This window comes from Neofelis nebulosa, chromosome 9 (assembly GCF_028018385.1).
Source record: "Neofelis nebulosa isolate mNeoNeb1 chromosome 9, mNeoNeb1.pri, whole genome shotgun sequence".
Lineage (NCBI taxonomy): Eukaryota > Metazoa > Chordata > Mammalia > Carnivora > Felidae > Neofelis > Neofelis nebulosa.
This window is the reverse complement of record NC_080790.1, coordinates 128,889,501-128,916,931: the sequence shown is the minus strand read 5'-3', so window position 1 is coordinate 128,916,931 and position 27,431 is coordinate 128,889,501. Positions and strand designations below refer to the sequence as shown.

The following is a 27,431-nucleotide window of genomic DNA, read 5'->3' as shown; positions in this document are numbered from 1 at the left end:
AGGATTGTGTAAAAGTAAATAGTTTGGTGGAATGGAATGGTGAGTCCAGGAGCAAAAACCCCGTGGATGTGCTCATTTGAATGTCAACAGAAAAAGCCAGTGCAGTTCAATAAGTGATGCTTGGTCAGTTTGATATCCAACGGGGGGGGGGGGGGGGGTGAGGGGGCGGGGGGGAGAGTTGGGTCTTGACTCTTAGCTCACACAATATACAAAAAATCAACTTCATATGGATCACAGATTCAGATGTGCAGGGTAAAACCATGAGGTTTCCAGAAGAAGGAATAGACACTATCTTTGTGATATGGCAGTAAGCAAAGATTTTTTAAATAGGACAAAAAGTGTAATTCTAAAGGAAAAGTAGGTTCAACAGATGATGTTAAAATTAAGAATTGCTCATCAAAAAACACCATGAGGAGAGTAAAAAGATAAGCTACAGACTAGGGATCTTTGCCATATAAACTGACAAGGGACTCACACCCCAGATATAGTGAGAAGTCCTGTAAAGCAAATTCGACTCTCTGCCTATTTTTACAAATAAAGTTTTATTGGCACACGGCCATGCTCATTTGTTTTGGTATTCTCTGTGGATGCTTTCATGCTGCAAGGGCAGAGTTGAATAGTTGACATAGACCTTGTGGCTCACAAAACTGAAAATGTTTACTGTCTACCTGCCCCTTTTCAGAAAAAGTTTGCCAAGTCCTGCTCTAAATCATTAAGAAGAAGAGAACCCAACAGAAAAATACTCAGGGGATAGTTGTGTCACAAAAGCCCCTGGCCCACAGGACCGCATGGTCAATAAACTTGAATTTGCTCAGCCTCATTACTCATTGGGCAAGTACAAGTGAGATGGTTTAATGAGCCACTACTACATGCCTACCAGGACGGCCACAATGGAAGTTAAATACAGAGGATGTGGAGTCACTGGAATGTTCCCGCTCTACTCAGGCGGGGAGAATTGGTGCAGCTGTTTTGGAAAACAGCTTGGAATCCTCTCGTGAAGCCACTCGTGTGCCCTCCTTGTGGCTCAGCAGTTCGATCCCTATGTAGATAACCCGCAGGGATGTGCACCAACGGTCACAGCAGCACCAACTTGGAAGCAACCCAGATACCTGTCACCATCACCCTTTGTGATTCCATGTATGGCAACTTCTAAACAGGCCAAGCGAAACCACAGGGTTATAGGTCAGAATGCTGGTTACCCTTGCAGGGGGAAGTGTCCGGGAGAGGGCGCCTCGGAGGGCTCTGGGGTCGTTTAAAATGATAATAGACGTGTGCTCACGTAAAAGTGAAAGGAGCCACATGGTTCTTTGGGCATTTTTTCCTGTATGGATTTTATAATTAAATTTTTCTCAACATTTATTTATTTTTAAGAGAGAGACAGAGCACACGTGGGGGAGGGGCAGAGAGCAAGGGAGACACAGAATCGGAAGCAGGCTCCAGGCTCCAAGCTGTCAGCACAGAGCCCGACGCGGGGCTTGAACTCACGGACCGCAAGATCATGACGTGAGCCGAAGTCAGACGCTTAACCAACTGAGTTGCTCAGGCGCCCCTGGACTTTATAATTTAATAAAAAGTTTATAGAGACACGTATGTGTGCACACATGTATAGGTATGTATAGATACAGAGAGGACGCCCACAAACCAATGTGCTCTCCGTGCCCTCCTGACCCCACCTGCAGTCCCTTCTCCGCAGGTTGCCAGGCGGGAGTGTCCTTTATAACTTAGATCAGATCATGTCATTCCTCTGCTCAGGCTCTCCACGGCCGGCCCCCGTCTCACACTGACAGGAGGAGCCGATCTTCATGCCTGCCCACAGGACCCCGCAGGACCTGGCCCGTGTGGCTGCTCAGACCCCTTTCCCCACACTCGCCCTCGCCCACTCAGCTTCAGCCACCAGCCAGCTCGCTGCTTCTTGCAACATGCCTGGAATCTCTTCTCCAGATACCCTCCTAGGTTCCTTCCTCACCTTCCCTAGGGCTTTGATCCAAAGCCTCTTCAGTGAGGCCTCCCCTGACCACCTCTCCTTCCTCTGTCCCAGCTGAAATCCTGCCCCCCCCCCCCCCTCCCTAACCATCTTCTTGCTCTCTCCTCCTCCTCCTCCTCCTTCTTTTTACAAACCTCAAGTGTTTTATTTTAATTAAAAACATACACATTGTATTCATTAAACATTCTTTTCATATAGAGCCAAGGTCTCTTCTTTGAGCAGAAGTTCACTCTGAACATAAAAACAACTTACCTTTATCAGATCTTTCCAAAGCAGTCAACGTAATTTTCGGAGAGACAAGTCTCTTTCCACATGCATATGTCCTCACTTAACGCAATCCATACAGTAACAGGTGCATGTTGGGCAAATAGATTTGGGAGCATCACTCACTGGCCTTCCAGCCCTGAGAGTTCATTCTCCACTTCATTGGTTAAAATAAACGTTTGGCACTCCTGACATAACACGTGTTCAACTTCTCTGCTTGGCATCTGTCTCTGTGTCCCCAGCCTCCTTGTATGGGAGGATGAGACTTTGTTTTATCCACTCCTGCAGCCCCAGCACCTGGAGGAGTGCCTGGCACCCAGCAGGTGTTCTCTGAGTGCTTGTTGAATGCATGGGTGAGTGTCTTCCCTTGGCCCCAACTTGGCATTGTCTCCATAGGAAGCACTACTCAGATGTTTGCTGAGTGACTGAGTGAGTGGCACATTTTGCTGAGTGAGGGAATGAATGGTGGGTAGGTGGATGTGGATGATTGGGTTGACTGCCTACTCCAGGCACCCTTCCTCTCTGGTGTGATTTCAGGAAGTTTCCCTTTGCTAGACTCTCTGAGAGCCCCTGCCTACTTTCTGGCCAAGAGGAACGGGTTTCTGCCGCTTCTGGTTAGTTTCTCATCAGTGTCTCCTATTAGCGGAAAAGTAGCCAGCTCTGTGAGGCCGACAAGGCTAGCCTGTTTTCCAGCTGGGGAAACTGTGGCTGGGGGTGGAGAAGTAAGTGACTTGTTCAAGTCACCCAGCCACCAGCTGAAAACCCGTGCTCCTGGGCTCAGTGCAGTGCCTCCCATCTCTGGGCGCCCTTCTGTATCTCTGCTCTGAGACATGGGCGTTATTGACTTCCTGTTGTCTCTCAGGGTCACCGGGGGCAAGAAATCCACCAAGAGGACCAAGTCCATCAATGGCTCCCTCTACATCTTCCGGGGTCGAATCAACACTGAAGTCATGGAGGTGGAGAATGTGGAAGACGGGACAGGTAGAGACCCCAACCCCAAGGCCCGCCTGAGCCCCAGCCCCACCTGCTCTGTGGCACAATCTCTGTTTCAGTTTTTTCCTTTTATTTGAAAGGTAACCTACCTAAGAACAGTGCCTAAAACACATGCACATCAAGTGAACACTTGGGTAGTGACTATTCAAGCTAAAAAGTAAAACACTGCCTAATGAAAATTTGTTTCAAAACTTGACTTGAATGGTTATGTCATTATACGCACTTGAATGGCTTCAAAGATATACATGTAGTTATATAGATACAGTTTTATATATCTGTTTAAAGGGTCATAAAATTATATATTCTTTTGCTCTTGCTTTGTGTTTCTGCATGTGGCTGTCTGTATGTTGTTGGTTTCCACTGCTGTGTAATATTCTCTTGCATGGACAGTCCGTAGCTCATTCATTCCTTTGGTGATAGATATTCGGGTCATTTCTGCCGTTTGCTATTACGAACATTGATTCTGTGAGCAGTCTTGTGTAAACCTCTTTTTGTGTGTGTGTCTTTGAACTTGGCTAGGGCAGGAGTTCTTAATTGGTTTTGGGACACTGACACCTTTGTGGTGTCACAAAACCTGTGGACCCCTCCTCAGATTTAGGGCGTGGCCGGCTTCAACTCCCCCGGAAAACGGGGGCCTGCCTGTTTTCAAAGAGGTTGGCCACTTCCCATCCCAGCCAGTCAAGGGCACCGTCGGGCTTGCACTAGGTTTTAAGTAGCCCAAGTGCCCCAGTGAGATGGGCAGGGAGGCTGGGACACATTGCCAGGCTTTGGGGCTCTTGCATTTGTTCACAGACTGTAATTGAGGGGCGGGAGGAGTCGTTGTTGGCAGACGAGAGGGAGTGAGCATTTGAAGCGTTGTGAGTTCACCTCTTAGGTCCTGATCCTGTCGATGCCCCTGCCACCCAGTCTTTCCGGAGCGGAGATGCGCTGGTCCCGTGACCTTACTTGCACGCGTGTGGTGGGGAGTGTTCCGAGTTGTATGACTGAGTCTGCGCTGACCCCCCTTTGCCTTCTGCCCCTGCCAGCGGATTACCACAGCAATGGCTACACTGTCACCAACGGCTGGAAGATCCACAACACGGCCAAGAACAAGTGGTTTGTCTGCATGGCCAAGACGGCGGAGGAGAAGCAGAAGTGGCTGGATGCCATTATCCGCGAGAGGGAGCAGCGTGAGAGTGAGTGGGCCCTCTCATGTCCCCCCGAAGAGTGGTAGTTTTGGGGGACTTTCCTGGGATCCTGGGGTGTGTGTATGGCTTCCCCTAGGCTGGTCACTTCTGTGGGGTGAGGACTGTGTTCTGGAAGCAGGTCACTCAGGGGCCAGGGAGCTCTAGGACTGTGTTACAAGTCAGTGGTATCTTGGATCACCTGAGGTCATTTGTTAGAGCCCATTCAACAGGTGGTGAAACTGAGGCCCAGTGGAAGGGACCAACACCTTGTCGATACGGTTGGTTGTTCTGGGATTGTTGGCACCCTTCACCCTTGAGGGCTGGTAGCCCCACGATGCTCCCTGCATGCCTCTGTCCCTGCCCTGCCCCATGGTTCTGTTATCTTCAACTGGGGTTCTTTGTGCTGGAGACTCAGAGTCCACATCTGGGATGGGGGTCCTTGGGGGCTGCTCATTAATTGTGGTCACAGATTTCTCTGGGCCCAGGCTCCCTGGAGGAAGCTTGCATAAACTTAATACAGGGCTGGATGTGGTAATTGGGTGGGGTTGGGACCAGGCACTGGATGGTTCTGCAGAGATCACCGGGCTGGGAAAGGGGAGCTGTGCTGTGTTACTCAGTGATCTCTTCTGATAAGAGGGGATAAAAGCGGGTTGTAATGCCACTAAATGAGGTTTGGATTTGACCATACTTCCTATCCCCCTCCCACCTTTGCAAAGGAGGAAACTGAGGCATAGTTTTCTCCATATCTGTCACCTTCCACTTGGATGTGTCATAGACATCTCACACTTGCCAAGTCCTGATTTCCACCCCGTCTTCTGCCCCAAACCTGTAGGTTCCCCCACCTCAGTACACGGTTCCTCCATTCGCCTGGGGGCTCAGATTCAAACTCTTGGTGCCATCCCTGATTTCCGCCCACTCCCCAAATTCAATAGATGAAGTTTCTTTCCCACGTCGCCTTCTATTTGCCAAATCCGCCTGGGTCTGTCTGTTCTGTTCTTCCACCCTCTTATAAGTCACCATCCTCTCTCAGGAATTAGGCCCAGCATGGCTAGATCTGTTGCTTTGTTTTGTTTTTTCCTAGAGAAGCTAGATTTTAAGTTTTCAGGTGACATTTCTTGATTTTAAATATTGCGTCAAAATTTATTCAAACAGCATTAAGCCAGATAAACTGTTGAACCTGGCTTCTGGTTGAGAAAGCTTGTGAGTTCCGAAACTGATCAGAGATGGGTGTGTGCTCAGGACTGGGGGTGGGGTTGAGGGGTGTGGCCTGGCCTGTGTGGCCCATCAGTGTCTGTGGTTAGAATGGAGAGCTGTGGTCAGTGCTGGGTATTTGCGATTATGTGTAGGGTGTGGCCTCAGTGGGCCTCAGTCATTAGAATCAGGGCGTTGTCCCAACCTTGACCTCAGGGGTGGGGCATTCTGTGATCCTGAGCACAGATCTGGAGACGAACTTCCTGGGTCTACATCCTGGATGCACCACTATCTAGTTGGGTAACCTGGGATAGACAGGGTACTTTCTCTGGGCCTCAGTTTCTTCATTTGTAAAATGAGGATAATTTTGCCCTCTGGGTTTCTTGAGGACTAGGTGCTTATAGCATTGTCTCTTAATATTTGTCAGGAGTGGACAGGGTCCAAGTAGAAAATGTGGGGCAGGGATCTGGTCAGGGTTCTGTATGTATTGCCTAGAGAAACGGGCAAATTTTTATTCCTGGCTGGAAGGAAGATCTCAGTAAACTTTCTGATAACCTCTGGATTTGGAAATGCATGCTCAGGTGGAAGGGTTGAATCAGCCTGACTGCTTATTACCCTGGGACTTAACCTCTCTGGGCCTCAGCTTTGCCATCTGTAAAATGGGGGAGATTCACCACCCTCTCCTACAAGGTTGTGCGGGGAGCCAGTGGCAGATGCCTAGAACAGGGACTGACATGCAGTGAGTGCTCTATAGACGTCCTGGGCAGGGACAGTAGTGGGGACAGCTGGGGGAGGCAGGCTTCCAGGAGCCACAGGCCTGTCCCCTCTGCTCCCCAGTGCTGGTGCTCCCCCAAGTGCTGACCATGCCCCCTCTGTAGGCCTGAAGCTGGGCATGGAGCGGGACGCCTACGTCATGATTGCGGAGAAGGGGGAGAAGCTTTACCACATGATGATGAACAAGAAGGTGAACCTGATCAAGGACCGCCGGAGAAAGCTGAGCACCGTCCCCAAGTGCTTCCTCGGCAAGTGAGTGGCCCCACCCAGGCCTCCGTGGGGTCCCTGGGCTGATTCCAGGCGGCAGGTAGGGCAGACTGTATCCACCGGGCTCCTCCTGGCCCTGCCCCTTCCCCAGAAGCCCTGCTGGGCAGACCCACTAAAGCCCCCCCGAATCCTTGAGTAACAGACCTCGGAGGTCCAGGAGGATAGTGGAGTCCCCATATCAGGTCTTTCGAATGATTCCTACCACAACTCACTGCAAAACATGAATTTTATGTCGTGACCTGGTGCATACATCCATGTGATATATGACTGAAGCCTGTTTCACAAAACTTACCGCGCCCGATGCACTCTGAAAATACCGGTTCTGTTTCCGTTTCTGTTCTGTTTCTTTTCTATTGCATTCTGTCCTGTCCTTTGTATGCTGTTCATTTTTTCATTTGTTCTCGTGCTAAGGAAGACCCCTGCAATTGATTTCACAAACTACCAATGGTTTGCCCGCCATGGATTGAAAATCACTGCCCTCACACTCGGGAGGAGAATCTACCGTAGATCTTTCAAGGGAAGAGGCATTTAACACCAGGAGTTGATTTCAAAGTTGCCGGAGGAGCGCACGTGGGCCCTTGCATCAGTCCGCACAGGCTGCCATCTCCGTGGACCGCAGACCAACCGGCTGAAACAGAAGCTTACTTGTCACAGTCCTGGGGGCTGGCAGTCTGAGATCAGGGTGTGGGCAGGGCCTGTGTCTCATGAGGACTCCCTTCCTGAGTTACACATGAGGGGGAAGGGGAGGCTCCTGGAAGCTTCCAGTATTTGAGAGCCTCCAGTCTCTTCCTCCATTCTTTCCTAATAATGAAACGTTTTACAACCCCTGCCCCCAATTTATAACCCAGGATCAAAGAGGTCAGGGCACAGGTGTGTCTTAAACCCAGAGTTACATCTCATTCACCTGGTGGGGGCGGCTGGGGATGGAGAGGGGCAATAGAAATACAGTCCCTGTAAAGCCGCCGTGTGCCAGCCCTGCTGTGTCCTCCGCGTGGGACACCGGAGAGGGTACAGAAGACCGAGGGTGCTGAACTCACAAAGCTTGCGGTCCAGCAGCGGAGGGAAGTTAGCCTTTGAGGCAGGGACTTTATTTAGAATTTATTGACTTACAACTCACCCAAACGCTTTTGAGGAGGCCTTGGATAAAAGCGACTGTATTATTGTATTGCCGTGGACCAGGGGAAAGGTGATTTGGACCAAGGGAGTCACACAGTAAAGACGGGGGAAGTGGTTGCATTCTGGGTCACTTTGAGGGTGACAGCGTTTGCTGGTCGGATGAGAAAGAAGAGAGTTGAGGATTGTGAGGCCTTGGAAGGCTGGAGTTGCTGCTTGCTGAAAAGAGGAAGGAGGTGGACAGAGGAGTAGGTTTTGTGGGGGGTGGACGGGAGTGGAGCTCAGAGGGTCCTTTTGGACAGGTTACCTTGAGATTCCTAGACACCTGGGTGGAGATGTTGACTTGTTAGTCGGATATAGATCTTGACTTGGGGAGAGAAGACTGGGTTGGAGAAGTAAATGCAGCGGGTGTGGGCGTTTCGATGGTTTTTAAAGCCGTGGGACTGAAATCTGTGAGGGGTCATGCAGGGAGAGACGGCTGGGGCCGTGGGGCCGCCAGCTGGCAGGGGACCCGAAGAGGGAGTGGGCAGAGAGGTGGGAGGCCCTCGGGGCAAGGGTGCCACCCTAGAAGCCGGTGGAAAAGATGCAGAGACAGGGCGCAGTGGCAGCCAGGTTTGGACGCGTTAAGGTTGAAAGGCCCAGTAGACGTTCAAGTACTGATGCTGGTCAGGCCTTTGGAGACCAATGTGGAGCTGGGGCAGAGCACATCTGTCACGGCCTGAGGCTTGTGGTTGAAGGGGCGGCAGGCAGGAGGTTTGGGGGGGTGTCCTGGACTGGAGCTGCCCTGTTGCAGCAACCCCAGGGTTGGGAAGGTGTGTGGAGAGGAGCGTGTGGGCCCCAGCCGTGTGGGAAGCAGGGAAGGGGCGTCCCGGCGCCCTTTTGTCAGTTAGTGTTTAATCCCTGGGCAGAAAGGAGGTTTTTCTCTCTGGTGGGGGGGGGGCCTGCTTCTGGCCCCCCCTGGGTCAGAGGACCTCTCCGCCTCCTGCCAAACCCCTTGGGGAGCTTAGTCCAGCCGGATGGGATAACCTGCCTGTGATTAGAGCTTCAGCGGACCGTTCTGTCTCCTCAGGAAGGATTAGGGGAGATTTCTTTTACCGCCCATTTGAAACAGGGCCAGGATTGAGGCTTGTTCTATAATCACCAGGACCTTAAGGACCAGACTTCCTGCAGAAGACTTTTCTAATGAAACTTCTCCCCGCAGAGCTTTGCTCTGTGCCCAGCGCCAGGGCTCGTGACCTTCCTCCTTTCCCACCAGGGCTCAGCTCCCAAGTCTTCTCCTGCAGGAGCGTCCTGGGTCCCCTCGGGTGGAAGGAACCTATAGCCACAGAGACATAATTATCAAACGTTTCTCTGCTCCAGGCACTGGCACGTGGCCGTGCCTTTTAACCCGCATACAACACTAGGAGGCAGGACACTACCATTATCCCCATTTTAAGGGTAAGAGAATTGAGGCACAGAGAGGGAAGAGGTCCTGCACAAGTTGGGGGCTGGGATTTGAACCCAGGACTCTGGTCGCCACATTTCATTTTTCCTTGTAGCTACTTTCTCCATATCCATCTGTACTACTCAGATGGGGAATCCATGAATACAAAAATGGTCCGATTTATCTTTATAACCTCTGAGGGTTGGGCTTTGAGTCAGACTTGGACTTAAGCCCTGGTTCCCCCACCTTCTAGCTTTGTGACTTTGGACAAGTCTCTTAACCTCTCTGAGCTTCAGTCGATGATTCGTTGATGAGAAATAATAAAATATGCCTCATAGCATCGTCAGAGGCTGCAGTGAGAAAATGCATGTGGCATCTCATAATTGTGCTGCAAAGGGTATTGGAGTGGCCTGTTTCTGCCCTGGAAGAGACAAAACTCATGATGAGAATCAAGGAAGAAACTCTGTATATTTGTGTGGAGGCATCATGGGAGGAACATGATTTGCCCTCTAGGAGCCTCAGGTCAGTTGGGCCGACCGAATCGGTTCATTCATTCATCCCTGCCATTCGTTCAGTGTTTACTGAGCCCTTACTATGTGCCAACAGTGAACAGGACAGACAGACCTCTGCCTTCGTGGAAATGACTGTCCAGTGGGGAGATCAGAAAATAGACAAGTAGACAAACACCAGTAAAGAAGGGATCTCAGCGAATTGATGGATTTTTTTAATTTAAAAGTTTATTTGGAGAGAGTGATTGAGAGGGAGCGCATGTGTGAATCGGGGAGGGGTAGAGAGAGAGAAGACCAAGCAGGCTCCACGCTGTCAGTGCAGAGCCCAGCTCGGGGCTCGATCCCACAAACCCTGAGATCATGACCTGAGCTGAAATCAAGAGTTGGACGCTCAACCGACTGAGGCACACAGGTGCCCCTAGTTGATGGGTACTGTAAGAAATGAGTAGGCTGATGTAAGGAGGTGAGGAAATGGGGTACTGTTTCAGCCAGGGTGGTCAGGAAAAGCCTCTCAGGGGAGTAGACATTTTAACCAAGCTCTAGATGTCAAGCAAGAGCCAGTCATGAGGCGATCTCGGGGAACAGCCTTCTGGCAGAGGGAACAGCAGGTGCAGAAGCCCCAAGGCTGGAGTGAGCCTTGGGTAATTGAGGATCTGCCAGGCCAGTGTGGCTAGAAGCAGTGGGTGGCTGAGGAGCGGGAGATGAGGCCGCAGGGGTTGGCAGGGGCCGTATTAGGCAGGTAAGGGGGGATGGGGGCTCAGGATTTGTTCTAGGTGCTCTGGGAAGCCATTTTCAAAGAGCCTAAGCAGAAGAGTGGGATGAAGAATGAGCTCATCACACAGGCTCTGGATGAGGGCACTGTCAGAGCTTTAAGAGCTCCGGGGACAAGAATAATGGTGTATTTGGTAGAGGCAGTCAGGGAAGGCTTCCTGCAAGAAGAATGCCTTTGGTTTCCCTCTTGTCAGAGGTTAGGTATCATTCATTCATTGATGTCTGCTGGAATAGAAGCTCTGCGGTGGGAGAGGCCTCATTGTCTCGCCTAACCTGGACGCACAGGTGCAGGGTAGCTGTGGGCAACAGACATGGCTGCACAGGGCTGAATATAACGCCCTCCCCCACCCCGCCAGTCCCTGCCCTCATGGAGGAGACCGGAGAGAACAAGGGGATTGCTGTACTGGGCGGTGAGTGGTGCTTGGAGCCTCAGCCAGGGGACTGTTCCAGGGAGACGGCAGAGACACAACTGTGGATCCCTGCGCCTCGCATTGGGCTTGACGCGTGGTGGTGATTCTGGGGGCCAGGAAGGAGCGGTGAGGCTGGGTACACGCTAACGCAGCTAGTGCCCATTGCCCGGATCCCGGACTCCCTGCCAGCCTAGGCTGACCTGCTCTCTGTGTCCCCAGCTCAGTGCCCCGAGTAACACCTTCCTGAAAGGCTGGAACTTGCCGCTCTTTGTACCCAACTTCCAGCAACTGGCAGATCGCTGGTTTCCTGACCTTACTTCTCACTCGGGGCTTTTCTCTATGCTGATCCCCTCCCTGCCTAGAACACCTTTCCTTGCACCTCACTGGAGGCAGGTGGCTCCCCACTGACCCAGCGCAGTCCGTGCGTGTGTTTTACATGGGCCACGTGGAGCTTTCAGGAAATTTTGGATTATAAATCAACACTTAACAGTTGGGAGATTTCACAGGAAATGCCGCATTTCCGGCTTCTTTTGGAAAAGATACTCTAGTCTTCCCATGTGGCCACGGTCAGCTGCACTGAGGGGCGGCTGGTGTCTTCAGGAGTGCCGGCTGGTTTAGCATTGCCGCACCCTGGCCCCTTCTGTGCATTTCCAAGAGCTTGAGGTTCCTGTGCTAGAGAGGAGTTTTATGTGGTTGTGCACACTGGGTCCCAGCTTGACGTTTCATATGATGTGACAGTTGACCTGTTGAATCCAGAAGGGCCCTGAGTGACCCACTTGCCCTAGAGGCCCCGATAGACCCTACTGAGGCCCACAGAGGAACAGTGGCTCGCCCAAATTGGCCCAGCAAGCTGTGAACCTTCCCTGATGCTCTCAAAGGGGTAAGACTCCGCGTGGGGCAGAGACGTGGGTCACGGTTGTTCTTCTCTGGGCCGCCTTCCTCCGCCCTGGCAGAAGACACTGGGCCGCATCCTGTCCCCCGTCTGGCCGCAGGGCTGCCGGTCGGTGCCAGAGGCGGCCCCCGATGGGACAGCTGGTAGGCAGCCGGGTGCCGAGTCCCCAGCTTCCGAGAGTGGGCACTCAACATCTGCTCGCCTCCCTCAGCTGCTGGCAGCTTTCTCCCTGTCGCTGATTTTTGGGGCCTTGAGAGCGGAACTGGGGGTGGAGGGCCCAGAACAGTCTCTTCCCCACCTGGGGCTCCCGCCCCACAGAATAGGTCCGTTTCTTCTGTGTTCCCCCACCTTGGCCTGCACCCGGGGCTCTCTGAATGCCTCAGCACTCACCACTGCCTACACACAGGCAGGCTTCTCTCAGCCAAACACTGGGAGGCTAAAAATAGTCCTGCCCCCTCTGGCCCTGTAATTGGAGGCGGGACAGCTGGTTTCGATAAGCAGGAGATCGCTGCGCTCTGGCCAGCTGCCACCTGCTCTCATTGAACACAGATTGCTTCAGTGGAAACGGCCCCGTGGCCGGCTCTCCCTTTTCCTGCTGACTCTGGTGGGTTGAGCTCTGCACTGAGCCTGAGCACACCCCCGAGAGCCAGGCCCTGGGGTCCGGCTGAGCCTCTGGCCCACCGGGCAGTCACGTTGGATCTGCTTGATTTCCTCTGGCTTCTGAGCACTTTCTCTCCCCGAGACCTTCCTGCCGATCCCAGGACATTCCTTCTTGTTTGATGGTTCATTCCTTCGTTTGTTCAGGAAATGATTATTGGGCTCTACTGTGCTATAGACCCTCCTCTAGGTCTGGGGGTAGGGCTGTGAATAAGACCAACAAAAATCCCTGACAATGTGGGGATTACCTTCTGGTGGGGGAGACGGCCGGTAACACGTGTATGTAAATCTGTAACAGTACGACTCCAGACAAGGATAAGTGCTAAAGAGGAAGCAAAACTGAGAGCCGTGAGGATTGTGTGAGGAACTGCTTGTGGTGAGAAGGAAGGACTTAACACGAAGAGCTGGGGGAGGGCGTTTCCAGGCCGAGGGAACAGTAAGTGCAAAGGCCCCGAGGTAGGCAGGAGTCTGATCTAAGAAGCAGAAGATGGTGGGTGTGGCTGAAACATAAGTGAAAGTTACAGGAGAGGAGACCAGGAGGACGAGCGGTTCACGTGGGGCCCTGTCATCGTGCAGGCAGAGTTTGGATATTTTTCTGAGAGCAATGGGGAAGCCCACTGGACGGTCTGACCAGGAGAATGACATGATCTGATCGCCATGAGCTCTCTTGACTCTGCACAGTCGTCTTTCTGGGCTCTTATTTCTTCCTCTTTGTTTCTTCATTCCTTCTGCTTATCCATCCCTGTTGACATCCATCATCCATTCCCTCACCCGTCTGCCTGGTTTTGTCTCCACTTAGCATCTGTCCATTCCCTCATGCTCTCCACTACCTACCTGCCCACTGGTGTTTCCAGCCACCTGCTGATTGGTTTTTCAGATCATCCATTCATCTGCTCACTTTCCATCATTTACCTCCCCACTTTTGTGTCCATCCGTCCATCCACCCACCCATTCTCCCTCCCTCCTTCCCATCCATCCATCCGTCTATCCATCCATCCATCCATCCATCCACCCACCCATTCTGCCTCCCTCCTTCCCATCCATCTATCCATCCATCCATCCATCCATCCACTCACCCACCTACCCACTCTCCCTCCCTCCTTCCCATCCATCCATCCATCCACCCACCCACCCATTCTCCCTCCCTCTTTCCCATCCATCCATCCATCCATCCATCCATCCACCCACTCCTTCTCTCTTCCTCCTTCCCATCCTTCTGTCCATCCATCCATCCATCCACTCGCCCACCTGCCCATTCTCCCTCCCTCCTTCCCAACCATCCATCCATCCATCCATCCATCCATCCATCCATCCACTCGCCCACCTGCCCATTCTCCCTCCCTCCTTCCCATCCATCCATCCATCCATCCACCCACCTATTCTCCCTCCCTCCTTTCCATCCATCCATCCATGCATCTACCTACCCATTCTCCCTCCCTCCTTCCCATCCATCCGTCCATCCATCCATCCACTCACCCACCTACCCATTCTCCCTCCCTCCTTCCCATCCGCCCACCCATTCTCCCTCCCTCTTTCCCATCCATCTGCCATCCATCCATCCATCCACTCACCCACCTACCCATTCTCCCTCCCTCCTTCTCATCCATCCATCCATCCACCCACCCATTCTCCCTCCCTCCTTCCCATCCATCCGTCCATCCATCCATCCACTCACCCACCTACCCACTCTCCCTCCCTCCTTCCCATCCATCCATCCACCCACCCATTCTCCCTCCCTCTTTCCCATCCATCCATCCATCCATCCACCCACTCATTCTCTCTCCCTCCTTCCCATCCATCTGTCCATCCATCCATCCATCCATCCATCCATCCACTCGCCCACCTGCCCATTCTCCCTCCCTCCCTCCTTCCCAACCATCCATCCATCCACTCACCCACCTACCCATTCTTCCTCCCTCCTTCCCATCCATCCATCCATCCACTCACCTATTCTCCCTCCCTCCTTTCCATCCATCCATCCATGCATCCACCTACCCATTCTCCCTCCCTCCTTCCCATCCATCCGTCCATCCATCCATCCACTCACCCACCTACCCATTCTCCCTCCCTCCTTCTCATCCATCCATCCATCCACCCACCCATTCTCCCTCCCTCCTTCTCATCCATCCATCCATCCAGCCACCCACCCACCCACTCTCCCTCCCTCCTTCCCATCCATCCGTCCATCCATCCATCCACCCACCCACCCATTCTCCCTCCCTCTTTCCCATCCACCCATCCATCCACCCACTCATTCTCTCTCCCTTCTTCCCATCCATCTGTCCATCCATCCATCCATCCACTCGCCCACCTGCCCATTCTCCCCCCCTCCTTCCCAACCATCCATCCATCCATCCATCCACTCGCCCACCTGCCCATTCTCCCTCCCTCCTCCCATCCATCCATCCATCCATCCATCCATCCACCCACCTATTCTCCCTCCCTCCTTTCCATCCATCCATCCATGCATCTACCTACCCATTCTCCCTCCCTCCTTCCCATCCACCCACCCATTCTCCTTCCCTCTTTCCCATCCATCCATCCACCTTCCATCCATCCATCCATCCACTCACCCACCTACCCATTCTCCCTCCCTCCTTCCCATCCACCCACCCATTCTCCCTCCCTCTTTCCCATCCATCCATCCATCCATCCACTCACCCACCTACCCATTTTCCCTCCCTCCTTCTCATCCATCCATCCATCCACCCACCCACCCACTCATTCTCCCTCCCTCCTTCCCATCCATCAGTCCATCCATCCATCCACTCACTCACCTACCCATTCTCCCTCCCTCCTTCCCATCCACCCGCCATCCATCCATCCATCCACCACTCACCCACCTACCCATTCTCCTTCCCTCCTTCTCATCCATCCATCCACCCACCCATTCTCCCTCCCTCCTTCCCATCCATCCATCTTTCCTCCCTTCCTCCCTCCCTTCCTCCTTCCCTCCCTCCTTGCCTCCTTCCCACCCATCCATCCACCCATCTTCCTTCCTCCCTCCCATCCATCCATCCACCTTCTTCCTTCCCTTTTGTCCATCTGTCCATCCATCCACCCACCCACCCATCCCACTTCCCTCCCTCCCTCCCTCCTGCCCATCCACTCATCCACCCTTCCCCCCACTCACCCAGTGTACCTGAGTCAGGGCCTGGGGTCTGGTCATACCCACCCCTCTGCCATTGGTCCTGGGGAGAAGCACAAGGCCTCAGCACAACCCCCGGAGCTGTAGGCTCCCGGGCTTTGCTTTCCTGTGGGATGTTCTGGCTGTCATTCCTGGGAGTGGGTGGGGCCAGGCCCGTTCAGCACTGGTTCCCATGTTCCCAAGACTAGGGAAGTTCTCTCAACTGCTTCTTATATTCCCGGCAGTGAGTTTGTGGCCTGGCTTCTGGAAATTGGTGAAATCAGCAAGACGGAAGAAGGAGTCAACTTGGGCCAGGCCCTGTTGGAGAATGGTATAATCCACCATGGTGAGTGGGGGCTGGGGCCTGGCGGGCCCAGGGGTGGGCATAGGTCAGTGCTGCGCTTCCCCTAACTCAGCGGCTACTGCTCCCCTTCTGTGCAATCGCCCTGTTTCCTGGGCACATTATAGCCTCAGAACATAGATGCCCTTACAGATCTGCCCATGGGGCAGAAAGCCTTGTACTTACCTAGGACACCAGCAAAGCAGGGACACTTTGAAAAATTAAGGGCAGGGGAGAATTGTCTGTTTGTCCCTTCAAAACAGGCAAGAGCCGTTTATGCTTTAGTCATTCAGCAAGTATTTATTGAGTGCCTGTCATGTGCCGGGCACTGTCCACATAGGAGCGGACAGGACAGATGAAAACTCTCGTCTTCATGGGGCTGGCATTCTAGTCAGAGGGGGAAGTGTGCGTGTACAGACGGCGGTCAGTGCCGGGTCGGGGGAGAGAGATAAGGGGTGGTGTTCCGTTCTCAATAGGGGTTTGGAAGGTCTCTCTGCGAAGGTGCCCTGGGAGAGCGCGGGGCCGGGTGGCGTCGGGGTTCTAGGCCGGGGGAGCAGCCAGTGCTGAGTCCCGGGCAGAAGAACAAGCAGTGTGTGCAGGGAGCTGCAGGGTGGCCAGGACTGCCACGGAGTGGCGTGGACAGCGTTAGGAGATGTGGTTGGCGGGCACGACCGGGGGTGGTGTTTAGGGGGTGGGGCCCAGGACCCCATGAGGCTTTTGGTTTTTCCTCGGAGCGAGGTGGGGAGCTGCCGAGTTCTGAGCGGAGCGGGACCCTTCTGTCCGCTGTGTGCCTGGAACGGCGGCAGGGCGCCCAGCGAGGGGCCGTGATGCTCAGACGGGAGATGACAGTGGCTTGGACCAGGGTGGAGTGAGGAGTCAGACTGTTCATGCTTTGAAGGAAGAGCCCCCAAGAGTGGGGAGTGACAGACGCATCAAGGGTGACCTGAGGCCATTGCATAGGCCTGACTGTGGTCTCGCACCCTGGCACCCTCTGTCCCAATGCCTGCTTTGGCGACCTACACCCAGGAGGTGCTGGGCCAGATGGTCCCAACACGGGCTGGATCTAGGGCATTTCGGGGCCTCTCAGGAGACCCGCGGCTGCCCTGGCCCCGGGCGGCAGGGTCGGCCAGCAGGGCCCCAAACGGAGCAAGGGAACCTGGTTTTCATGGAAGAGTGAGGGCAGGGGCTCAGTGAAATTGACGTGGCACAGAGCCTTGCCGAGTGAGGGTGGCGGTGGCGTTGGGTGATGAGGGTGGGCCCTGGGTCCGACCTCACTGGCCCTTTGGGTCCCTCCAGTCTCTGACAAGCACCAGTTCAAGAACGAGCAGGTGATGTACCGCTTCCGCTATGATGACGGCACCTACAAGGCCCGGAGTGAACTGGAGGACATCATGTCCAAGGTAGGGACTCTGCCCCACCCCATGACCCCGACCCCACGGTCACTGCCAAGCAGGCGTGGGCCCCAGTGGCCTGTGCTTTCCCCCCTCCCCCACCTGCCTGCTCTGTCCTGGGAGCCATCTCTCCAAGTAGGCTGGGTTTGGAGGCCCCTGCGGGATGTGGCCTGATCCCAGACCCCCGCCCCACCTTTTCTCTTTCAGGGTGTGAGGCTTTACTGCCGCCTTCACAGCCTCTACGCCCCCGTGATCAAGTAAGTTACTCTCTCCAAACCCCAGTGGCACGTCTGCCTCTTCTGAGCTCCGTGCCTTTGGGCTGGTAACTTAACCTCTCTGAGCGTCAGTCTCCTTCTCCATCAAATAGGGCTAATAATTGCATCTACCCTATACATTCGTCCTTAGGGTTAAGTGAGTCAATTTGTGGGAGACGCTGCAGGGTGGTGGCGAAGGGTGTCAGTTCTGGAGTGAGTTTGAATCTCAGCTGCTAGTTTTCAGTTGTGTGACTTTGGGCGGAGGTCCTTAACCTTTTGGTGCCTCAGCTTTCTCCTCTGTGGAATGGGGATAATAGATTCACCTCAGCCTTTGCACTTGCTGTTCCCTCTGCCTGGAATGCTCTTCCCTTACCTATTTGCATATTGACTCCCTCACTTCCTTCAAAGGCGTCCAAATTGGAGGGGCCTTCCCTGCCCACCTTTCTAAAGCATCTCGGGCATGCACTGTCCTCCTGACTTCACGTTGGTTTTCTTCTTGAAACTCGTTAGTAGTTGACGTATTATGTTATTCATTTTATCAGTTTGCTTTCTTCCCCACTGGATTGTAAATTCACCAAGGGCAGGGAGTTTGCTCACTGCTGTGTCCCCAGACCAGCGCCTAGAGCAGTGCTGTCCTGTAGCCCTTTCCACAAAGATAGCCGTGCTCTAGGTCTGTGCTGTCCAATACTGTGGCCGTGAGTCCCATGTGGCTTTCAAACCCTTTAGGTGGAGGAATATAGTTTTAAGTTTGATTTAATATGCATCGGTTGACAAGTGGCTGCATATTGGAGAGCGCAGGTCAGGGGCAAAGTAACACTCTGTAAATGTGCGTCAAGTGAATATTGAAAGGTAATTAACCTCTTTGGCCTCTGATTTTGCCCTCTGTGAAATGGGCATAAGAACTGCTCACACCCCTTGAGTTGCTACAAGGATTAAACTTGAATGGTGGCTGCACATAGTGAGGGCCGTATAAGTGCCAGCCATTGGTTATTTTCTTTATTGTGAGGCTTATGGTTATGGATGAAGGGACAGAGAGGGTGACGTGGCCCTTCCCCAGCTGCAGATTCCTCTGCCCCCTGTCCTGACGGCTCTTGTCTGCTCTTAGAGGAGCAGAGAAGATCCAGCATTTGCTGGCCTCTTTGGGGGTCAGGCCCTGGGAACCGCTTGCCTCTGTAGACCTGCCCCTGCCTCCTTGGCCCAGCCTCGGCCAGCACAAGCCCCCGCTCCGTCCATCAGCCCCCAGAGAAGGAAGGGGCGGGGCCAGCACGTACTGTGCGTGTGGCCTGCTGGGCTCCCCAGTTCCTAAAAGTCGAGAGAAACTCCCCAGCCAGACTCTCATCAGCCTCAGCATGGCTGGCCACATGAGCTCCGGTCTGCCAGCTTTGAAGTCTGAGAAATCACCGGTCTGACTGCAAGGTTAGCGCAGCCCTTGGTTCCAGGACTCGGCAGGAATTTAGATGCCACACAGGTCAGAGCATTTGCTTTGGGAGAGAACCGGGCAACCTGATGCCCACCTCTGTGCCCGCCGCCCTGCCCCCATCTGCTCACATGCCCTTCCTCCCCCCGCAGAGACCGCGATTACCACCTGAAGACATACAAGTCGGTGCTGCCGGGGAGCAAGCTGGTCGACTGGCTGCTGGCTCAGGTGAGAGGCCCCCCGGCCTGTGCGAGCAGCCTTCTCGCTCTGCCCGGGACTGGGGGGCTGACCGGGATATGGGCCTCTCAGGTTTTGGGGCTTTTTTTTTTTTTTTTTTAAACAAATTTCCGATATTTTTCACTCTTGGTAAAAATCTGCGTTAACGCTTACGATCTTAACTGTGTTTCGGTGCACGACGCGTGACGTGAAGTCCACTGACCTCGCTGCACCGTCACCCACTCTGTCCCCCGGTAAACAGCAGCGCCCCACTCCCCGCAGCCCCTCGCAGGCACACTTCTGCTTTCCCTGGGAGGTGGCCCCTCGTGCCCCGTGTGGTTGGCATCACACAGCCTTCCACCTCCCGCCGCTGACGTATCGCACTGTGCGTAACGCCCTCGGGCTCGCCTCCTCGGCATCTTCCTTCGCAAGGGCCGAACAAGATTCCATTCTGCTGTCTGGGACCGTCCCGGGTGAGCTGGGGCAGGCTGGTCTCCTGCTGAAGCACCAAATCGGAGCCTCCATGTGGAACCTGCCGAGTTGCTCCTTTGACACAAGTTCCCAGGCGGGCGGGGGCTGGGCAGAGGCTTGGAGAATCCACACAGCAGCGTCCCTCAACTTCCCAGAGGTGTTGGCCCCACCGAGCTGCCACAGACACTTCCTTCTGCCCGCCTCCTGTGCCTTCTGGCTCCTGCAGGGACAGGGGCGCTCCCTCTGGGCCAGGCCCTGGCCGGGCTGTGTGCACTTTCCCCTTGGGTCTTCCAGCCCATGTACAGACGGGGGAACTAGGCCCCGGGGAGGCCAAGCACTTGGTTCAAGGTCGCGGCAGAGCTGGGACTGGGATGCGCCTGCCTGACTCCGCTTGTCGGACCTCGGTCCTGCGAACTTTTCAGGGAGCTCGCGGGAATGTTCACTTGGGATCTGTGGAGACAGAACGCGTTGGCTCCAAAGACGAGGAGACAAGTGTGAAATCAAAACGGATAAATGTTTAAACGCGTACAGAGCGCAGCTCTCTGTCAGCCTCCCTAATTGTTAAATTTAGCATTCAGAAAAACCTCATTGCATTTGGAAATAATGTGCTGGCGGGATTTTCTCATGTCACACAATCCCTGATGATTGCCTGGAGATCGTAGCCAGTCTGTAAAGTAAATGTTTCTTGGCCCCAAATAACCTCAAAAGCGAGTTTAGGAAAAATCCTTGAAAAAATGTTTTCAGGCCAGAACGGCATATTTAATGTAGGAGGTGGGTGCGTTTTAACATGTTCGCCGTGGTGTGGGACTCTAAGACCCGGGAGGTCGTGAAACAGCCCTGGATCTGAATTCGGTTTTGCACATCTGGAGAGGGCAGAGCACCTCACCCTTGTGTCACACTCCCCTCCCTCGGGACCCCGCGAGACCGGCACGTGCTTCAGTTAGAGCCAGACGGACCTGGGGAAGATGCCAGCTTGGCGTCTGCCTCGCTGAGTGATCTTGGACAAGGCTCTTCGCCTCTCTGTGCCTCACTCTCCACACCTGTAAAGTGAAGCAAAAAACAGTACCTCCCGCTTCAGGTAATTTTGAGGATTCAGTGAGTTAATCGTGTCAAGCGCTTAGAATGGCCCCTGGCCCAGAGTTAACTGCTCAGTAAATGTGACTCTTACTATCACTACTCCTCTCCTGCACAGGGGATTCAAGGAGGCTCCAAATTACATGCGGTGTGGAAGGCTGAGGAAATTGCGGAGGGATTTGGGGGCGCAGGAACGATAAGATCAGGAAACAGCCAGCGAGGAGGGGAGGGGGACGGGCAGGTCCATGGGGCCCCCACCGGGGCGGTTTCTTTTGTGGTTTAAGCCCTTTGCTTGCAGACCTGCCTGGGTTCGGGTTCTCTGAAACAGCCGCTTCTCACCGCCTTGGCCGTTTCTGGGCCCTCCTGTTTCCTGAGCTCCACGGGGGCCCACGGCTGAGCGGCTGAGCGTTGGTTTCCAAGCATGATGTGGACTTTGCCCTGAGCGGCGGAGCCCAGGCCCGGGTTGGGAGGGAGGCGGGTCACCGAGGTGGTGACAGGTCAGCGGGTCTGAGAAATGTCTGGAGATGGGGCGCGCAGGACGCACTGATGAGGGGTAGGATGAGAAGCAGGGATGCGTCCTGGGGCTCCGGCACGTCGGTGGCTGGAAGGACCATGTGCAGTGATGAGAATCAGGCAGAGGAACCCCTGCGTGCCTGGGAAAACGGAGTGTTCTCTGGAGCGGGAAGGCGCCGCTTTGGGGTGCCCACAGGACTTCCCAGCGGGGGCAGGTGGATGAAGGGGCCGACCTGGCATGCCAGGCGCTCAGCTGGCCTCTGCACTGCAGTTACTCTGTTCCTTGTCCGCTTTGGCAGGATTTAAAATGAGAAGTCAGGAGAGGGTGTAGAGAAATTCAACGAGCGTGCTCATTAGTTCATCTCTTTTCTCTTTTGAGCACCTACTGGGTACCAGGCACCGGTTTGGGTTCCGGGGACACAGCAGCGATAGACAAAAGTCGCTGGCCTTATGGGTCTCAAATTCTGGTGAGGGCTAGGGCAGACAGTTGATCAATAAAACGAGAATAAAATACATCTGTGTTAGCTGGGGGCTGGGGGGTAGAGTGTGTGGGGGCCGTGGTGGGGGGCATTTACCCTTCACATGGGTGGGGGCAGTACAGTTTTCGTGGTGGACCTAGAAGGCTGTGTTGAGTAGGGACATTTGAACAGAGACCTGAGGGGGGTGGGGAACAAGCCAGGGGGACGCCTGGGGGTGGAGCCTTCTGGGGGGGACAGCAGCTCGGAGGCTCCAAGCGGGGTGAGCTTGGTGTGTCTGAGGGCGGTGGGGGGCGTGGACGGAAGGCACGGGGGGTGCTGGGGAGGGCTCTGGGAGGGTTCCCACCACTTCGGGCTCTGAGCACAGAAGGGATAGCACTGACTTTGGCGGGGGTAAGATCCCTCTGTGGAGCATGGGCCGTGAGGGGGCCGAGGCCGGCAGAAGGGAGCCTGGGGAGAAGGTGGCTTCAGGACTCCAGGCGGGGGACACGGTGGCTGAGAGCTGGGTGGCCGCGGGAAAGGTGGGAGACATCAGATTCTAGAGTTTTTGGAAGTAGACCTAAGAGAGTTTGCCGATGGGTGGATGGGGTGCGGGAGGCGAGAGACAGAGAGGAGTCTCCCAGACCCCCAGGTCCTAGGCCGAGCGGGGGAGGCTCAGGACGGCATCCCAGAGCACTCTGGCCTGGAGAAGGACCAGCTTGGCATCAGGCACGGGGAGGTTGTGCTCATGGCCAGTGCTGTCAGAGAGGCCGTGGTCCTGGCCCAAGGTGCCCTGGAGTAGCCTGAGTCATTGCTAGTTGGTCCTGGGGACCTTCACGCACCCCCCCCCCCCCCGCCCCCCAACCAGCGTCTTGTTGGACGTGGAGGCAGGAGAAGGATGTTGGAATGAGGGTCTCAGTTGAGTAAACGTGTCTGTCTACTTCAGCAGACCTCCCGTGGCTCGGCCTGGTCTGGGGACACAGAGCTGACGCAGGAGGCCGACTGAAAGGCAGCGGGCATGTGGCCTTGGGAAAGGGGCAGGAGGGCATGTGTGTGGGTGGCTGTGGGGAGAGGTTGGTGATAAGGATGTGACCTTGAGGACTAGTTACCGCGAGCCTTGATTTCAAGAGTTATTCCTACCTTGTACCTTTGCAGGAAATTCAAGGAGGAAACCCGTAATTGTGTAGCTCAGGAGGGTAATTTTGCTTTGAACACATCTTCATTTCGAACTTTTAGATCATTCTGCTCCTTGAAACAAAATGTTCATGGCAACCTATTGGATCAGCCAGAAAAGCTTTTGGCTGCATATAATAGGAACTCTGATGTAGACAGTAAACACCTTTTCCTCTCACAGAATGAGGCGTCCCGGGTTCATGGTCCTAGAGCTCGAAATGCCATTTGCACTCAGGCTCCTCCTGTCTTTCTGTTTTCCTGTCTTCTTGCCAGTTGCCCCCTAATCCTACGATGGCTGCCATAGCTCCAGGCATCACATCTGTGTAGACCTGTGGCCAAAGGCAGGTGGCAGGAGCAGTTGGGGAGAGGGTTCTCACTCTGTTTGTTTGAGGACACTTCCCCCAGCCCCCAGCTCTCCCCCGTCGTCTTCCTCTTAGGTCTCTTTGGCCAGATGGGACCTATGTGTACCTCTAAACCATTCCCTGGGGAGGAGGACAGGGATTGGTGAGAGTGGCTTAGAATTCCTCAGAATTCATTCTTTGGGGCTGGGAGAGGGGCCCCCTACCCACTGCTGGGACAAGTCAGTTCTTTGAAGTCTGAAGGTAAGGGGGTTATTAGCCCTTCAGTAGACAAGCTGGGCCCTGTGTCCGTTCCGATCATCTCTGGGCATTATCTCATTTAATCCTCAGAACAGCCTGAGAAAACAGTTACTATTCCCATTTTACTGATGAGGAAACTGAGGCTTAAGCTATGTAACTTGCCTCAGGACACACAGAAGTGTATCACTCTTACAGAATTGTGTATGTGTGTGTGTGTGGGGGGCTGTTATGATGCCTTGATACTAGATAATAGGTAATAATGAAAATAATGGTAGGAATAGGCTTCTGTATTGATTGTAGTGTATACTGGGCAGTCTGTGCTGGGAGCACCGCCCAGGGGTGGCAGAGGCCTTGGAAAACCGAGGGCAAATCTGAGAATTAAAAAATGCCAGTGACGAAGTGAAGCTTCCCGTGGTCACGGCCAGGGCCACGTAGGGAGGTAAACCTGGGAAAGCCTCTGCTGCATGGTTTTCGGTCTCTGCTGCCTGGGCTCGAGGATGCCCCGGGCTGCGGCCGTCAGGTGGAGGGAAGGGGGTCAGTGGGCTAGGGCGGAAGGGCCAGGAGCCAGGTGCAGGAGGGCACAAGTGTGTTCCATGGAGCGCCCGCCACACTCACCCCCACAATCAGGCAGATGGTGAGTGCTGATGGTGTAGGGTTTTCAGCAGGGAGGGGAAAGGGGCCAGGCCGGTGGCTCGAGGTACCGGCAGAGGGGAAAAAAAAGCATAGATGGGGACGTGACAGGAGCCCCTGGCCACAACCCTGGGCAACTACTAACTTGTCCTCTTAGAGCCTCAGTTTTCTTATCTGTAACGTGACGGCGGGGGGAGGGTCCAGCTCTGAGAAGATTTCTTTCTCATGGTGTAACCTAGGACAAGTACAAGCCCGGCCGTGCCTCAATCTCTTCATCTGTTAAATGGGATTCATGACAAGAGTGATTGCCTCTGGGTTGACAGTCAAGATGGAGTGAGACCGTGCAGTGCCTGGCACGCTGTGGGTCAGTGAGAAGCATCCTCGGGCATTGTCATGGGGTTTCACGGTTCACGGGCAAGGAGCCTTCCGAAGCCCTGTGTAAGTTGCGCCCAGCGTCCCTTCTCCCGGCCCTGCTTTGCCCCCTTCATCCCAGGTGGCTCTCCGATGGGAGATCACCGAGCAAGAATAGCTAACGTTTATCAACTGCCCCCTGCATGCCGGGTGTTGGGTCCTGAGTGTCACATGAAGCATCTCATTTAATTCTCATAAGAACTCTGTGGGGTGCGGACACTACTGTTTCCCCCCATTTTAGAGATACAGAAACTGAGGCAGGTGGAGGGGAGTTCGGGATCAGTTTCCATGTCTTTCCTTTCCTTTCCTTTCCTTTCCTTTCCTTTCCTTTCCTTTCCTTTCCTTTCCTTTCCTTTCCTTTCCTTTCCTTTCCTTTCCTTCCCTTCCCTTCCCTTCCCTTCCCTTCCCTTCCCTTCCCTTCCCTTCCCTTCCCTTCCCTTTCCCTTCCCTTCCCTTCCCTTCCCTTCCCTTCCCTTCCCTTCCCTTCCCTTCCCGCCCCTCCCCCTCCCCCTCCCCCCTCCCTTCCCTCCCCTCCCCTTCCTTTCGATGGAGATTGCTTGTGGCCCACTAAGTGCTAGGTGCCGTGGGGGAGATGGGCAACCCTGACGAGCACTGTTGCTCTCACGTGTAGCTGACGTTCTAGTGAGAGACAGACCTTAAACCACGTTCGCTTATTTGGAGAAGCCCAAGGACAGGGGACAGTGGGTGCTGACTCTCCCCCGAGAGCAGTGCCCTGAAGGGATGTCTGTTTCCCACGGTGACAGGTGCAGCACAGGTGTGCCACAAGGTCATGAGCGTGTAACAGGATATGAATATCTGTTGAGAGGATGGGTGGTGGAGGGTGGGGAACTACTTTAGGGGGTCCTCTGAGGAACAGGAGGACCACTCTGAGGAGATGACTGGGGCGCTGAGACCTAAAAAGCCGGGGCAGGGCATGCCGGGGGGCGGACGGAGCCAGTGCAAAGGCCCTGGGGCGGGGGCATGTGTAGTTTGTGAAGGACTAGCGGGGAGGCCAGTGTCGCTGGAGCCCCAGCACGGGGGCTGGTGGGCAGGTGGGGGAGACGAGGGCAGCATGGCGGTGCAGTGGCCCAGGCCTGTGCGTGCCTGCGCCTTCCTCTGGGAGGGGAGAAAGCGGCGACTTGAGGTTTTCCCACAGCTTGGCGGCATGTGGGGTAAGGGGCTTTCTTTTCAGGTGTCCGGGGGGGTTGGCCTCAGAATCCTGCTGTTGTTCTAGCTTTAGGAACCTCCCTGTGCGTCACCCCAGGGCCCTGTGGGAAGGGGGCAGGGATGGGCTGGGAGCCCAGATTGTGAGCGCTTCAGAAAGCCAGGTGGGCTCCAGACGCCTGCCGGGGCCGCCCGGGCTGCAGATCTGGGCCTGCTTGCCACCTGGGCCCCGGCTCGGCCTCCCCCGCTGGCCCCTCACAGCCAGGGGGGCGGCTGCTCCGGATACAGCCTCCCTCGGGGATGCCCACCTCCCTTGGCCGGGCTCTGTGCACACAGCCCTCCCCAGCCACAGGCCTGCGGTCCCCACAGGAGAGATTTCTCTTCCTCCAGCCGGTCCAGGGCAGCCCGTGCACTGAAACATGGAGGCCAGTGCCTGCCCCGGGCCCTGGGCTCTGAGTCTGAGCCGCAGCCTCTGGCACTCATTTCTCCTTGGGCTGGGAGACTCCCTCGCCGGCCCCTCGGCTGCTGGTGGAGGGCGTAGGGGACTGTGGAGGCGAGCGTCTCTCGAAACAGCTTCTTACTTTAGAAGTCGTTGAAGTGAGAGGTGGTCGGGTCCTGTGGCCATCTGAACGTAGTTGAAGCTCACTGACCTGGCTACAGGCCTCTGCGTGATTTGGCTCCTGCTGACAGCACCTCTCTTCAATCACTGAACATTTATCGAGCGCCTCCTGTATGCCAGGCCTTACTTCCCTGAGCACTTAGGATTCGGCAGGGAACGCAACATCTCTTTGCCCTGATGCAGCTGACCTCACGCACCCCCTCCCTATTGGCCAGGCTGCCTTTTGTGCTACAAGCTTCATCCCGCCTCTGGACCTTCGTCCGTGCTGTTTTCTCTGCCTGTCACCCAACCGCTTGCCCCTTCCCTTGTCCCCACGGGCCACACAACTCACGATTCGCCTGACGAACCGGGATTGTTTGCTTTGCAAGAACCAGAAACAGATTCTGGCGAACTCAAGGACGGGGCCGGGGCGGGAGGAGAGGGGCCCCTTAGAAGGTTAAGGAGCATCCACAAAGTCCGGGGGAGACCTGGGAGCCGGCCTTACTTAGAAAGAACTGACACCTGGAAGTCCCCGGCTTCTAGGGAGCAGGAGCGGCGGGCACCATCTTCGGGGCACAACTCTTGGGAAGACTCCACGCCAGCTGTTCCCTCTCCTTGGGCTCCTCCGCCTACGGGTCATGTTCCTGCGGCCGGTGGGAGCATCACTCTCGCTTTGCACGGACGCTGTGTCCTCGACCTGGCCTGGGTCGGCGGGGGTGGTGGTGGGGGGGTGGGTGCAAGACCTCGTGGGGCTGTCCCAGCAAGACGATGTTCCACATGGGAGAGTCGGCCCCCGAGGTGGTGCCCACGAGGCCACAGTCTGTTCCTGCTTATTTGGGCTTGGACGTCCCCTCCTTGGGAAAGCCCTGAGATGAGCCAAACTTGGACTGTGCCAGTCAGGAGCGTTTTCATTTGCAAGAACAGACAGCCCAGCCGGACGGTGGCCCGAGCAGATAACCGCGCCCCGTAGCAGCCATGCCACCTGCCGGGAACCTTCCGTCCTTCGTTCCGCCGTCCTCAGCAGTGTCCAGGGGTCGGCTCTGTAGCCCTACGCGTTGCTCCCTCTCGTGACTGTGTCCCGGGCACGGGAGGGATGGTGCTGCTTCCCCTTTTATCAGGGAGGGAGGTATTTTCCAGAATCCCCTGGTGTCTCCCTGGCTGCAGCTGGTTCAGTTAGGAACGGG

At 55.0% G+C, this 27,431-nt stretch overlaps 1 protein-coding gene across 2 annotated transcripts in view; it reads left to right on the top strand.

Annotated features, from left to right (window-relative positions):
* Positions 1 to 27,431, top strand: part of PREX1 (phosphatidylinositol-3,4,5-trisphosphate dependent Rac exchange factor 1) — a 187,636-nt gene that overhangs the window by 117,742 nt on the left and 42,463 nt on the right. For both annotated transcript variants that reach the window (XM_058685886.1, XM_058685885.1), the window contains 7 exons: positions 3,111 to 3,229; positions 4,267 to 4,416; positions 6,477 to 6,624; positions 15,787 to 15,887; positions 17,178 to 17,281; positions 17,480 to 17,529; positions 19,096 to 19,171. In XM_058685886.1, the coding sequence (XP_058541869.1) occupies positions 3,111 to 3,229; positions 4,267 to 4,416; positions 6,477 to 6,624; positions 15,787 to 15,887; positions 17,178 to 17,281; positions 17,480 to 17,529; positions 19,096 to 19,171 (748 nt within the window). The remainder of the gene's footprint in view (positions 1 to 3,110; positions 3,230 to 4,266; positions 4,417 to 6,476; positions 6,625 to 15,786; positions 15,888 to 17,177; positions 17,282 to 17,479; positions 17,530 to 19,095; positions 19,172 to 27,431) is intronic.